The 15,946-nt window shown below is 36.6% G+C and overlaps 1 protein-coding gene across 9 annotated transcripts in view; it reads left to right on the top strand.

Annotated features, from left to right (window-relative positions):
• The window catches only part of LOC108714014 (chromodomain-helicase-DNA-binding protein 9), a 125,987-nt gene extending 114,882 nt beyond the window's left edge, over positions 1–11,105 (top strand). For 8 of the 9 annotated variants that reach the window (XM_018257836.2, XM_018257838.2, XM_018257834.2 and 5 more), the window contains 5 exons: positions 65–204; positions 413–634; positions 1,371–1,499; positions 5,950–6,054; positions 8,098–11,105. In XM_018257836.2, coding sequence (XP_018113325.1) covers positions 65–204; positions 413–634; positions 1,371–1,499; positions 5,950–6,054; positions 8,098–8,967 — 1,466 coding nt within the window. In that variant the 3' untranslated portion in view covers positions 8,968–11,105. The remainder of the gene's footprint in view (positions 1–64; positions 205–412; positions 635–1,370; positions 1,500–5,949; positions 6,055–8,097) is intronic. The other variant, XM_018257837.2, reaches the window with a different exon arrangement.
• Positions 11,106–15,946: the final 4,841 nt, after the last annotated feature.

Raw genomic sequence — 15,946 nt, 5'->3', positions numbered from 1 at the left:
TTCCTTGTTTTTTAACTTTATTGAACAGTGTATTGAAATATTTATGCCTATCCTATTTTATTAGGTACTTTATGTCCCTCAACAGCAAATACTAATGGAGTACTACCAGGGACACAACCAGTCAACAAGAAGAGACGAGGGAGACGGAAGAATGTGGAGGGAGTTGATCTCCTTTTTATGAACCAAAATAAAATGCTTAATCATGTGAGTACAGTTGACTGAAATAAAATACTGTTCATCACAGTGATTCCTCTGACAACTTACATTCCTCATAAAAAGTATAGAATATGCTATTGTATTTTATGTTGATGCCTGTGTTATTTTAGACATAATTTAATTCGTTTTCTTTCTTGTTAACTGGGTGTTCATATATTGCATAGTAAGTGTATGTGTTTTTTTTTTTTTTATTCAGGTCAGTCCAGTTCTGGCATCCACTTTTCCTCAGCCTGCACCTTGTTCCCAGACTCTATCTACACAAGTTCAAGGGGTACATGGTGCAGACAACCCTGTACCTGTTATCAATTTGAAAGATGGCACAAGGCTAGCAGGAGATGATGCACCTAAGAGAAAGGACCTTGAAAACTGGTTGAAAGAGCATCCTGGCTATGTTGAGGATCTTGGTGCATTTATCCCAGTGAGCCCTGCATACTTACTCTTATTTAATTCATTTACCTATACTCATTGTTACTTTGAAGGAATACCTCACTGTACAACCCATATTTGCATTCTAGAGCTGCTTACTTAACGTACGTAAGCATTGTTTAAATATAATTCTTAAAAAGAGAAAATATTATTAAATTGGCAAATTGTCTGTACACAAAAAATGTTACACCACACATTTTTTAGATCCGCAGATTTAGTCTATTGTAGTAATAGGTAATTACTAGCAAAAAATTTAGATGTTTCTTTTTAATGTAGTAAAAAGTGATGGAAAAATGTAATGATCTGTAATTGTTAACGATAAAACTTTTTTTTTAATAAAACCAGGATAATTTCTCTCTGGGTAAAAATATGCATTAAATGACATTATTTGCAAAAAAAATAAAAAACCGAAGTGAGATTTCTAAAAAAAAAAAATTTTGAGTTGGAGTTTTAAAAGGAGTTAGTAATTGAAAGGTTCTAAAAGGATGACAGACTCATAATATAACCATTAAATAAATCCTGCATGTTTGATAATACAGCTTAACTCCTAGCAAAGAATAAGTACATTGAAAGCAGTTAACATAAGAAGAATAGTACAATAATTTGTGTGCAAATATATACAGTTATAGGGAAGACCTAAGATGTATGGTAACAACGTATACTGCAGATACAATTCTTGAGGTGAGCTTGTCTGCCATGTTGTTGCAATAACTTTCTCTTTTCATCAGAGAGTCCAGTTCCATGATGGGAGACCAAAGCAAAAGCGTCACCGCTGCCGAAATCCCAGCAAACTGGATGTCAACAGCCTTACAGGAGAGGAGCGTGTGCAGCTTATCAATAGGAGGAATGCAAGAAAGGTACTAAGTGCATACTAAAATCCCAAGTAGTGTTTGGCATCAACAATTCATTTATATGGAAAATATATATAAAATTGCACTTACACTATGTCGGGGATAATGGTGAAACATAAAAACGTTTGCTAACTTTTGCAATTTCTATCTGACTGCTTTCGAACTTCTTTGCAGTGGCAACGGTGTGTGACCAAATTAAATATTAATGGAAGGATCTGTGTATAAAACCCTGTTGGCAGAATACTTTTCAAGTATCTTATCCCTTACCCCTCCAAAAGCTTTCCTACCACTGATGTCAAACTAACAGGCATAGAGTTTTTTTACTGAGAGTGAGATCAGCATGAAAATAAAGGCAAACCATTATCAATGTACCAGTCTCTCTCAACAGCTATCAGTAGTTAGTTTAGCATAGCATCATTGCTATTTTGATTACAAGCAAAATGCCAATGCACTAGCATACACTTTCTGTTGGTATTTGGGCAACAAATATTCCCTTGAACTACACTGGGGGAAAAGCCTTTATACTACTTTGTATAGGGTTAAGGCATCTGAGGAACGGATTCTCGGTTTGCGGAGAAGGTGTCTGCCTGCAACCAAGCAGAGGTAATGTTTACAGGTGCAGGCACATCAGGCAAGAAGGACAGCAGCAGATTCTCAGCCTGCGGAGTACAGACTCATCGGGCCTTTGCCTAAAGCTGCTACATTGATTGCAGACAATCTCTCTTGTACATTTGTAAGTTTGTTCAGTGAAGTGGCACACAGTATAAGTCAGCAGATACATACCAGCCACATACATAGGTCCCAGGGGCCTTTTAGTGCAGGTTTTGTCCTTTTTTTTTGTCCTGTCACTCGCATTTTCTTTGCAAATTATGTTCTCTCTACTTTAAGTTATGTCCCTTCTCTATGGTCTTGTTATTTTGCAGGTTTATTTTCCTTCAACTTCTCATTTCTAAGGTCTAACTTGGCCAAGGAATCTGTGTCATTATTTCCCTTAATCACAAGTGTTAAGGTGCCCATACAATGGCCCAACAGCTATGGTATACTTCTGATTAACCTGTAAACGATTAGCCTTTAGCATGTAAACATTCTCTAAACCCAAATGATTTATTTATGTAACCTTACTCAAGATGCTTCTCTGCATACCTTTGCAAATTACATACATTTTTAGCAGTATCTGGAATATTCACATTTTAGACTTCTGATACCAGGCTTTTGGCATGACTTAGAGCCAGCAAGCCAAGTGTTAATTGAATATAGGGGTTGCAGAGAAAATGCATTGGATATCAAGGTCACTTACCCTGTGGACCTTCAAAAAGAGCTCTTAGAAGAGCATCTCAGAAGCAGCAATGATCCAGGACTTCAAACTCAGTGGGCTCTAAACAGCTGTTGAGAATCTAAGCTTAGGGGTCATCGCAAAATATCAAGCAGAAAATGAGGTTTGTCTCTAATATAAACGAATGCTAAAAGGCTGATTATTATATTCTGATGCTAGTTGCACTGGTTTGAGCGGACATGTAGTAATTATGTGTATTTAGTACTAATCAACCTTATATTGTTACGCTTCTATTCTGAACAAACAGTATATTGTGAGTCAGTCCCTAAGCTCAGGTAATTGGCATCAGCACAGACCATGTGCAGTGAATCAGCAGAAAAAAAGATTGGGAGCTATACTGGCAATTTTAGAGGCACACATCTTTACTGCGACAGTGTTGTGGTTGCCTTGGTCGCGCAAAACACATTTTACAACATTTCTAGCTTTAGTTAGGCTTTAGTTCTCCTTTAAAATAGAAAATAAATTTAAATTGCAGAGTGTTCAGAGAATAATTTTTTTTTTTTTTTTGGGTGGCAGGTATGTAAAACTATTATGTAGCGCTACAATGAGACACAGCTAACCATGTAGAGAAATACACACAAGGAGGACAAGCATGATGATATGTACAAATATACAGCCTTTAATTGCCATGTGGTAAGAGACATAGGAGATAGGTCCATGCACCATAGAGTTTACAGCTTATGTATCTATCAACATGACCCCCAGACCTGGCACACTTATATATATATCCAATAAAGGACTTTAAGTTTGTGTCTTAACAGAACACATCAGTTAATAGTTGTGTAAACAAAGATTGAGTAGCACTGAATAACAACAAATTGTCAACTTGTAAAACAGCTAGAAGTATGCACACATAATCGCAAAATGCCCTAAAGAAGTAGGCTAGAAATGTTGGTCATTATATTTTGGGCTTCTGTACCAGCCCAAGACAACCACATCCCTTTAGCTTTAAAGTGGACCTGTCATCCAGACACAAAAATCTGTATAATAAAAGTCCTTTTCAAATTAAACATGAAATCCAATTTCTATTTTTTATTAAAGCATTCATAGCTGTTGTAAGCTCATTTAAAAATCTCAGCTGTCAATCAAATATTGTCTGCCCCTCCTCTATGCCAGTGGCATAGAGGCGGGGCAGACAATTACTTTCACTTTCCATTCGGCACTTCCTAGATGTCACTGCTCTCCACACATTCCTCCGTTCTCTTTACTGTTTAATTGTGTAGCCAGGGCATGGGGATGGACATCGGGTCCCCCATTCTTGTGCACAAACAAGATTCTGAGATGATGCAAGACTTGCCTTAATAAAACTGTCCACAAAATGGCTGCTTCCTGCTTGCAATAATTATGAATTCCCAGACTGAAGTAAACAAGATTCAAATAATTTTTATAGTGTAATTAAAGTTCATTTTGCTTGACTAATGTGATAAAATAGGATTTGGAATGTTTTTATTTGGGTGACGAGTCCCCTTTAAAGATCTGTGCCTCAAAGATGATCCAGTAGCTCCGAATCTTCTTTTCTGCTGATTCACTGCACATGCTCTGTGCTGCGGAACCCACTCACAATATACAGTACACATAGAATATAAATGTCATAATATAAGGCTGATTAGTAATTAATACAGTTAATTACTATATGGCAGCATGGAAACCAGTGCAACTAGCATCAGAATTTAATAATCAGCCCTGTAGCATTAGCTTACATTACAGGCCCACCTGCTGCTTAGAGCCCACTGAGTATGTGAGTTTCGCAGACACTTTCCCATATGGTGACCCCCTGTTACAGGTTTGAAATCCTGGATCGGATGATTGCTGCTATTGAAATGTAATTTTTAGGGTTTAGTTCTCCTTTAAAGCAACAGTTCAGTGTACACATTAAATCTGGATAAATAGGCTGTGCAAAATGAAAAAAAATTTCTAATATAGTTAGGCAAAAATGTAATATATAAAGGCTGGAGTGACTGGATGTCTAATAGCCAGAATATAACTTCCGGTTTCAGCTCTCTAACTATGAGTTAGTCAGCGACTTGAAGGGGGGCCAAATGGGACATAACAGTTCAGTGAGTTTGCAATTGATCCTTAGCATTCAGCTCAGATTCAAAAGCAACAGTTATGGCCCACGTGCCCCCCCCCTCAAGTCACTGATTGGTTACTGCTAGGTTACCAGAGTAACCAGTCAGTAGAAACCAAGAGAGCTAAAAAGCACGGTGTAGTGTTCTGGCTGTTATGTTAAACATCCAATCACTTTATACATTACATTTTTGCTTAACTAACTGTATTAGATTTTTTTTTTTATTTTGCACAGCCTGTCCATTTACCCAGTTTTTATTTTTATACTGAACAATTCCTTTAAATGAGAAACAAACCCTTGGTAAAAAAAAAAAAACCCTACCCTACATTGGGTTTGTTTCTCCTTTAAGACTTAGGTAGTCTGTAAGTAGCTGTAGTCATTAAGTAGTCCATATCTATAGAAATGTGAATGCTTTTAAACAAGTAGGCTGTATGTACTAATTTGTATGGCTTGCTATTACTGATTCAGCTATGCACAGCAGAATGCTTTATAATTGTGATTAAACTAAAAACAAGCTCAGATACAAGTGATTCAACATAAAGAATGCAATCTTTGTCCCCATTTGTGGTGACGCTATGTCATATAAAAATGACAGGAAGTTTCAATGACCAAATACTACACATAGATAGACAAAGTAATAAACAAGTATGATCCCTGTTATCCAGAATGCTCGGGACCTGGGGTTTTCCAGATAAGGGTTCTTTCCATAATTTGGATCATCATACTTTGTCTATTAAGAAATCATTTAAACATTAAATAACCCCAATAGCATTCTTTTGCCTCCAATAAGGATTACCTATATCTTAGTTAGGACCAAGTACAAGGTATTCTTTTTTTTTTTATAACAGCAAATAGGCCCAAACAGATCCCCACCACCGAGGAAATAGTGACTGTCTATCTTACAGCAGCCTCTCTGGCATTTGCCAGAATCCACAAATTTGCCAGTCCGGGCCTGATATTGGCTTAAAAAACAATATGAAGGTGGTAGAGCTACTTTTCAGTAATGACAAAGATAATGTTAAATATAAATATTAAAGTCATGTTTTTATCTTTAGGTGGGTGGTGCCTTTGCTCCTCCTCTGAAGGATCTATGCAAATTCCTGAAGGAAAATCCTGAATATGGGGTTGCTCCTGAATGGGGAGATGTTGTCAAACAGTCTGTGAGTACATGCCTTACTGCAATCTGATTCAACTATATAGCAATAACAGTGCCTTCTATATCCTCCTCTGTTTTTGGTTCCTCACAAGGAAACTTTGGGCGACTCTGGAGAATCAAAGCGAAATGTATGCCATCCTGCTGGCAATTCGCATTCTTTCCTGCGGGAGGGAATTTGGGGAGATTAGTCGCCCGCAGTAGAGAAGATTTGTCACTGGGTGACTAATCGACCCATGTGCCACCACCCTAAGGGTGAGAAGGGCTCAAAGGAGGTCCTCTCAATGCAAGACATGCAGTGAGAGCCTTAAAACAGAAGCTGTTCACGTTTTATGCCACACACATGGCATTTAAATATTAGAGACTTTAACCTTCAGAATTATGGGCAGAGACATGCAGATGACTCCTTAACGTTCCTGTGGCCAGCTATACGTCCAGAACTGCTAGTTTATTAGCACAGATACAACTTAATAATTTAGATCTATCCAATATATCCATATAATACACAAAAGCCATGAATATCTTGTAAATTATATCCTTATAAACGGTGAGTAGTGATGTCATCAGTTATAAACGGTGAGTAGTGATGTAATTTCTGTCACATGACTCACTAAAATTTGTGTATTATAATTAATAAAGTACCCCCAGTTGTAAAATATGAGGATATTATAAGTTAACTCGGAGTTCCATGACCTGTATAAAAACACTCGGCCTTCGGCCTCGTGTTTTTATATGGTCATGAAACTCCTCGGTAACTTATAATATCCTTATATTTTACAAGAGGGGGTACTTTATTCACTATATAATACACAAAAGCCATGAATATCTTGTAAATTATATCCTTATAAACGGTGAGTAGTGATGTCATCAGTTATAAATGGTGAGTAGTGATGTGATTTCTGTCACATGACTCACTAAAATTTGTGTATTATAATAAATAAAGTACCCCCAGTTGTAAAATATGAGGATATTATAAGTTACCTGGGAGTTCCATGACCCGTATAAAAACACTCGGCCTTCGGCCTCGTGTTTTTATATGGTCATGAAACTCCTCGGTAACTTATAATATCCTTATATTTTACAAGAGGGGGTACTTTATTCACTATATAATACACACAAGCCATGAATATCTTGTAAATTATAACCATTTAAATGGTGACTAGTGATGTCATCAGTTATAAACGGTGAGTAGTGATGTCATTTTTTTCACATAACTCACTAAAACTTGTGTATTATAATAAAAAAAAGTACCGGTACCCCTTGTTGGAAAATATGAGGATATTAGCAGTCATCCTCGGAGTTCCATGATCTGTACTGTAAAAGTCTAACATAAGCAATTATTATCTTGTCACATAGCACTGGAATGTTATACTCTACCAGCTATTTTTCTGCAGCAAAAGGAGAACTCTTGACTAACCTATATACATGTAAACGCAGATTATATTTTACTATAACTGTAGATTACATTTTCATTTATATTATAATGAATAATGTACTCCGCTCAGAGTTATGTTACCTGTATAGAAGCTCTTGGCCTGCGACCTAGTGCTTTTATGTGGTCACTTAACTCTTCAGTGACTTATAATATCTTTGTAAATTACAGTAGGGGGTACGTTATCCACTATATATTTATCCAACCTTGCAGACAGCCTGTTATAAACTCCTTAGAGGTCATCAGGAGAGTTCAGCCAGTTTCTAATTAAATGCTTTTCTTTCTAGCAGTAGAATGGCTGCAGCATTACAATGAAGAGTAGCTTGATAATGCTCCATCTATAGTAGAATTTGACCTTTATTGTATGTTTGGGTTCTTATTTTAGGTTTTATTCTCCCAAATGCATTACATGTTATTTTTTTTAACATGCTGGCAATAATTTCATTTTTTTTTTGATATTCAAGTAAAGAAATTCTGTAAGCAATGTATATTTTTAAAAGAATGTATTCAGTTTCTGCACTGTTTTTAAACAAGATTTCCATGTACGCTTTTTTTTTTTTTTTTTTTAACAAGACCCTTTAATGGTTAATATTTTTTTCTTTTATGTCTGTTTTTCAGGGTTTTCTTCCTGATAGCATGTTTGCCCGTATCTTGACTGGACCAGTAGTAAGAGAGGGGGTAAGCAGAAGAGGAAGGAGGCCCAAAAGTGAAACCGTAAAGGCAGCTGTAACTTCAGCCTCCACTGTGGCCAACTCTGTCAGTGTAAACCAGCTGCTTGCCAATGGTTTATTACCAGGTGTGGATCTTTCTAGCTACCAGGCCCTACAGCAAAACTTTCAGAACTTGCAATCTCTGCAGTTGACTGCTGGCTTAATAGGCTTACCTGCTGGCCTTTCAGCATCTGGAGGAGATGCAAAGAACCTGACAGCAATGTTACCCATGCTCCTTTCTGGTATGGCTGGATTACCCAGTATTCTGGGTATGGGTCACCTGCTTAGTAAGTCTTCAGAACTCAGCACAGATGGGAAAGAAAAGAATTGCACAAGCGACTTGAAGGAAGGAGATGGAAATAAAGAAAGGACGGTGTCTCCATCTTATGATAGAGCAAACAAGGCCACCAACCCTCCTTCCACTTCAACAGGAACAGCTCTAACAGCAGGCTCATTAGCACTAAACCCATTGCTGTTGCCCAACATTATCTACCCAGGGATGCTTCTCACTCCAGGCCTTAATCTCCATATCCCAGCTGTGCCACAGACCAACCTTTACGGTGTACAAAATGCTAGTAAGGAAAACTGTCAGTCTCAGCCCACAGACAGCACTGCAGAATCTCCTGCACCCAGTCAGGAAGAAAAATCTGGGAAGGAGCTCAGCTCCCGAAATGAAAACAGCACAGATGAGGGTTCTGAAAAGGTTGATCCTTCATCAGGATCAAACAGTCCCTCTTCATCCGCTTCTGAAGACTCTGATTCATCAGATGACGATTGACAGACCCTGCACTTAAATTATACTAGGGGAAGCGTCTTTCCCACATTTTTATTTTAATTGTAAATATCTGTGTTACAAGATTATCAGAAATTTTACAGACTGACAAACATTTCAGTATTTGTTCTGAAAATGCAATTAGCGTTTAAGAAAACGTTTTGCATGTAATTATTCTCACAGTTTCTGAACTTGTATGTAATATGAAAAGATACACCTTGCTGTAGAAAAATAACAGCAAAAGGCATTATAATTTTGTGGGAAGGGCTGGGGTAATTTTATGGAAAAAAGGAAACAAAAAAGGTTATAAATTTTGCTCTTTAAGAGCTGTATATAAATAATATATTTGCAGTGAAACACAGAATCCTCTAAGTATATTGTGGTTTTCATTTCTGCCTTTAGCATTTGCAATTTTCTTCATGTGTATCATTTACAGAATTCAGCAATAATTTTTCAACAGTTTACAACTATTTTGGAAATGTTTCACTTCACTGTGGCTTTTTTTTTCTTAAATTACCCAAAATGTTAGTGCATCAGACATAAATGTCAAAATGCAAGTTGCTCATATATTTAAGAGCATGTTTTTACATTTCATGGTTATAGCATGATTCCTTGATCTGCGTGTGCTGATTATGGCTTTTGTGTTTTTGCATGAAAGACCAGTGCAGTACACTTTTCCTAACAAAGCAAAAAATAGGAATTACATGCTGTCTCATCCCTTAAAATGCCCATACATAGGCAAATATTGGTTGCCAACTCTGCAGCCCATGGAAACCAAAACAAGTACCCTCTCCAGTTGGTATCAAATGAGAGCTTATGTAGATATTTATTGGGCAAGTTGAAAAGTCCTTTTGATAAGGTATCATTTTAGATGTGACCCAGGGCTAATAGGTCTGTATCCCTTTTTTTTTTTTTTTAGCTGATCGGTGCAAGGTCGGAACAATTCAATTAGCCAACTTGGCCCACCACTGGGGTGGCCAAGACCTAACCAAACAAGGACCTCTTCCCAAGTATAGGTAGCATTTAGTTTAGTGTATGGAAGTTTTGCCCAATTTTTTTCAACTTGAAAACACATGAACTAAGTATTCATACTTAAAGACATTTTTTGGTTCAGCTGTCATGCATTGCATTCTATGACACCACAGGGAGTAGTTTGACTGCACTCATAGGTGAATGTTGAATGCAGAAATATGATCAGCATTTCTGTCTCCATCTAGCTACGTGGCTCAGTGTTACCATTTACTCTGTGCAGTGCCGCTCAGTATTTGGAACACACAAGTGTTGTAGAGTAGGAAATAATCGTAATGCATTGCATAGCAATTGCAACATATTTACAACAAAAAGGTGATTACCTTAATTGAACAGATTTATTGTATTCCCCTCCACAAATATTTATTTATCAGTAATTGAACACAAGCACTTCTCGGTATTTATTATGTTTTAAGAGAGAGGGGGGGCAAATTTTGTCTAATAGTATTCATGGTTATAGCTAAGGGTGTGTGTGGGTGCCTGGGTGTGTGGAAGAACACACAGTAACTAGGACAATTGCCTAGGTACAATCACTTATTTATTGCAGCCGTTTAATTAGACTCCCATTCAAAGCACAGGTATGGAATATCTTATCAGGAATCCCAATATACAGAAAGGTAAAAATTAGTCCATTTTCAACAAAAAAAATTTTTTTCTTAAAACTATCTCCCTTTTCTCTGTAGTCATAAAAGAGTGCCTTGTACAGTATGGTACATAATCTGTGTAATGTTGATGGCAAGACAACCCTACTGGCTTTAATTAATGTTTAAATATTTTTAGTATGGAGATCCAAATTACATTCTTTATTTGGTAATCCCCACAGGCCAAGCATTCCAGATAATAGATCCCATACCTGTACGTGCAATGGCTACATTTAGGTAGGGAATCCCATACCTGCAGTCCCATCATGTGATTGTTTGTTCTCATGAACTATGTACAGTATGTATCTCTATGTTTTGTGCGTGTATATTTAAGAGGCAATATACTTTCTTGTTCATCACAATTTCAGTGTTCCTGTGTTTCTTGGAGCAACTGTTAAATCAAATTAACAGCCCACAGATAAGCCCTTTGTATAATGAACTTCTGTTTATATTAAAGCCTGACCCTTTAAGAAAGAAGGTGCTCATTTATTGAGCTCATTGTCTTTATTTAAACAAAATGTGTTCATTACAGTGGGTAAAAGGGAAAAGGAGCATGGGTTGGTTAAAAAAAAAATCAATTAGTGCTTATAGAAAAAGAAATTGCAAAATGTGTTTTATTTTGAAATTAATAGGCAGATTACATTTTAAAGGAAATGTAAACTTCTTAAATAACTTAGGTAAAATTGATCATAGTGTGAATATAATGAATTTCATACCAAACTTGCCACCTGCTGGTCAAGTTGATATTCTTGGAAGGAGATCCAACCACGTTCCTGTATAGGATATCAGCCTCTTTGCCATGTTAGTAGTTGGCTCATGCTTAAATGAGTAAACTTTTACTAAAATTGTTGAGAGTCCTATTCTAATCACTTTAATAATTTACATTGATTAATTTTGGATTTTTTTTATTCCAAGATAGTAAGGGATACATGTGCTGCTAATATGAATGAATTTTGTTCCAATAGCGCCACATGCTGGTCAGTTTTCCACCAGTCTGACCACCAAGTATTCAAGGAAATTGTCAGGAGACTAAAAAAGATGCTCTGATGTTCTTAGGAAAAACGTTAGAAGCCTCTCAAATCTTTCCTAAGCAGAAGAACATCAGAGCAGCCTCTTTTCTTTCTACTTTCTCTCTTCCTTGACTACTTGGTGGTGGGAAACTCAACAGCAGGTGGTGGTGTTGAAACAAAATTCATTCATATTAACAGTACATGTATCCTTTGATATCTTGGAATAAAAAATAAATCAATAATGAATGTAAATTACAAAAGTGCTCAGAATACCACCCTTGTTAATCTGTAGAAAAAGGTCAGAAAGTCATGAATCAGAGAATGTGAAGTTCTGTGTATACAGGATGCAGGGGGCCATCTTGTATGCTTCATAAGATAACATGGCCAGAGAGTAGTTTAGCATCTTTTACGGGCCCTAGATGGTGGTTTCACCATTTACAAAACCTTTTGTCTGAGTTCAGTTACTCTTTCAGTATTGAGTCAAAAGTAAGTATATGGATCTAAGTATATGGATCTGACTGCTAGCCTTAATATTTCTCATTCCCGATATGTCCTGTGATTTTTTTTTTTGGACTGAAACTGTGCTGAGTTGTGTAGTGGTTCTGCATCAGTGTTGGAGTCTGATTTTGTTTTATCAAAGATTGTTACTTCAGTCTTTTGTTCATGCAACATTGCTTTAAAAAAACACTGCAGGTAAATCTCCTATCTTTATAGTGCTTTAAACCCTATTGCAGTGATATCTACTTAATGCTTCAAGTATTCTCCCAATAAGGTTTATTTTTCTAATTTAAGTAAAATTGTACTTTTACAATTTTTTTAATTGTTCTATGTAGTTTAATTGTTCTGTGTTCAATACCAGAAGCCTAAGAGGTCCAATTGATGGGTGGTGTCTTTTTTTTTTTCTTCCAAAAAAAGACCAGCAACACTTACATATCCAAAGTGTACTCCGATATTCATGAACAGCCAACTAGACATTTCAGCCCAGGGACCAAAATGTCACTTGCTGTTCATGTATATCTGAATACACTTTGGGGTTTTTTTCATACGTTATCTGTGAAAAAGGGCAAGTGATATAGCGGTGTGCTTCCCTGAGGCTATATATATTGGGTGTTTTACTAACAATAGCTATAATGATTTCTTGCAATCAAATTTTCATTACTTCATCTGGAAGTACTCACACACACAAAAAAAACATACAATTCAATGACATAAACTTGTTTCAGTGTGTACTGCCTCTGTAAATTTAAGAGCAGTTTTTTTGTTGTATTTTGTTTTTAGCTAGAAATTCAACTCTTTTAGTGCAGAACCTATTCTATTTCTCAACCAGTCCACCATTTAGTCCGTTTACTGGTTTGTAGAATTGTTGGTAACAACATTGTTTCAATTTGAAACTAAAGAACTACAGGAAAAATTAAGTGAGATAAGGGCAGTTCCACAAGTTAACATTCCATTGCTTGCTTCATGCTAAAGGTTTATTTCATAATAAACATCCCACCTGCCAAGCTAGAGCAGAGTTGCAGCAGATGTAGAACAGTAGAATCAGTGGCAAAAACCACATATGGGTATGAGTATGCCCTTAGTGGCTGCCTTAATTGCAAGTGCCTTTTGTTAAATTTGCCGAAAACTATAAGATAGGGTCAATTTAAATAAAGGCATCTGGGGGGAGTTTGCTCTTATTTGTTGTTCCCCCTTATTTCTAGGGTCACTAACCTTAACAATTTGTTCTGTTCTGAAAGCACTTTTTTTAGGCATTGCTGTTGGTTACTACAGTGGTCCAAAATATTATGTAGTGTGAAAATAGGAAAAATAACAGTCCAAAAATGCGTTATTAAAGGGGTGGTTCACCTTCAAAACACTTTTTTTCAGTTCCGTTGTTTTCAGACTGTTCCCCAGAAATAAAGACTTTTTTTCAATTAATTTCCATTATTTATTTTTTTTACTGTTTTTACAAAATCTAAGTTTAATGTCCTTATCTCTGGTGTTTGAGTCGGGCAGCTCAGTAATTCAGGCGCAGGCTCTGAATTGTTAAAATTTTGCAACATTTAGTTGATACATTTCTCAGCAGCATCTCTGGAGCATTAGCAACTATTGTATCAATTCTAACAGCTGCTTGTAATGAAACCCAGGGATTCTGTGCAGAAGGTACAAAGATAAGAAATGTATCAACTAAATTTATCAATTTGGAACAGTTTGCTGGGTCGGCGACCCCCCCACTCAGAGCTGCTTTAGAAGGTAAAAAATTACACTTTACACTTCAACTTTTAGGACAATGACACATGGAGCTTTTTCTCTGCCTGTGTATTTCAACCAGCAGAGGAGCATCCGAAACTTTAATTGTTATTCTACTAGAATTGCTACAGAATGGTTAGCTATGAGCCAGTACCAGCACTGTCGCAAACTTCCCCTTAAAGTAAAGTGTTTATAAAAATCCTTTGCCGGCAATGACTACGCCTCATGCCCATCAGCCTTAAAGTTCTGGAATAGCTGTGCTCTGAGTGCTAATTTAAGACTAGATTCTAAGAAGAACAGATTGTAGTTTAGAGCAGAACAGTTCTACACAGTGTTTTTACGTAACAGATTTTTTCCTATGAATGTAACTCATTTTCAAAAAAAACTCCACTATTGTATACTCTGGGCTCAAGTCTCTGGGCTGTATAATTCAGCGCTCCATGGGGTAGATTGAAATCTATCATCCTCCATTGTTATATCAACACTATACCAGACACAGGCCAAGGCTCTAAAGGTAACACTGCATTCTCCTACAGCCTTTCACCTGTTATTGGTGATCTCACAAATATACAAAGGAAAGTATTAAGTTGGCAATACAGGGACTGACATTGTCTGCTATCTGAACCAGTTGGCAGCTTATAGGTCCCTGTATGGAGCCAATAACATCAGCCACAACAAGAAATATTTGGTCGTGCATCAGCCAGATTTACTGGGCTGTTTTGAAAGTCCCTAGAAGAACAGCATTGGGCAGTTGACAAGTCTACATAGCCCCTATTATTGGACTAGGAGGCTACAAATTAGGGTCATGCCAATTTGGCCAGCATGAAGTTAGGCAAATCAGGCTATGATCTGTTTATTTGATGTCCTCAGAAACTAGAGCATATGTGCTTTATGGCTAGTAAGGATCAAGAAAGTTAATACAAAATTTGCTTTTCTACTTCTGCACAATGCAATGTCCCTGTAATTTGAATTTCTGATTAATATATTTAATATCCCTTTTCCTTTATAAAACACATTTCTTGGTCATCATTATCATTTCTCAGGGCATCCCTTCCATGTGCAGTTATGGTTGGCTGTGTAGGACCAAAGTAATTTATTCAGAACTACTGTTTCCATCCATTTAATTAGTAGAACTTGTGAAATGTGCAACATTCTCATTTGTGTTAAAATCTGTAACTATGCCCTACAGTGTTTTGAATACCCATGTTGCAGGGTGGCTTTTGAATAGGCAAAAGGCATTGTGTCGTGGATAGAATCACTTGCAGGTCTGGGTCACATCTGCCTTTCACAAGCAACCACAATTTTGACACAGAATTGAGGTAATCAGCCATAGGCAAAGTTCCCCTAGTAATGTAACACACTGTAAAATTAGACATATAATATCTTCTAGCTGTAATTTCACCAACTAGTGATGGGTGAGTATGTCACTTATCCATGTTTGATAACATGGCCAATTATTTGCCATTTTTCCTAATAATCCAATATCAAATAAGTGAAGGGGGTTTATTGCCAAGAATTGGAACTTAAATTATTTTGAGCATATTGCATACCATTTTCTATATTTCAACCAATGTATAATTATGTAAAATCCAGTGTTGTGGCTATAATCAGAAGTGTTGACTTACTTAAAGGGGTTGTTTACCTTTGAATTAACTTTTAGTATGATGCAGAGAGTGATATTCTGAGACAATATGCAATTGGTTTTCATTTTTTATTATTTGTCGTTTTTGAGTTATTTCGTTTTTTATTCAACAGCTCTCCGGTTTGCAATTTCAGCAATCTGGTTACTAGGGTCCAAATGACCCCTAGCAACCATGCATTGAATTAGAGACTGGAATATGAGAGGCCTGAATAGAAATATGAGTAATAGAAAGTTGAGATAACAATAAATATGTAGCCTTACAGAGCATTTGTTTTTACATGGGGTCAGTGACCCCCATTTGAAAGCTGAAAAGAGTCAAAAGAAGGCAAATAATTCAAAAACTATAAAAAAAATAAACAATGAAGGCCAATTGAAAAATTTCTTAGAATTGGCCATTCTATAGCATACTATAAGTTAACTTAAAGGAGAACTAC

The sequence above is a fragment of the Xenopus laevis genome, chromosome 4L (assembly GCF_017654675.1).
Source record: "Xenopus laevis strain J_2021 chromosome 4L, Xenopus_laevis_v10.1, whole genome shotgun sequence".
In the NCBI taxonomy this organism is placed as follows: domain Eukaryota; kingdom Metazoa; phylum Chordata; class Amphibia; order Anura; family Pipidae; genus Xenopus; species Xenopus laevis.
The sequence above is the reverse complement of the archived record's forward strand: the minus strand, read 5'-3'. Positions and strand labels throughout refer to the sequence as shown.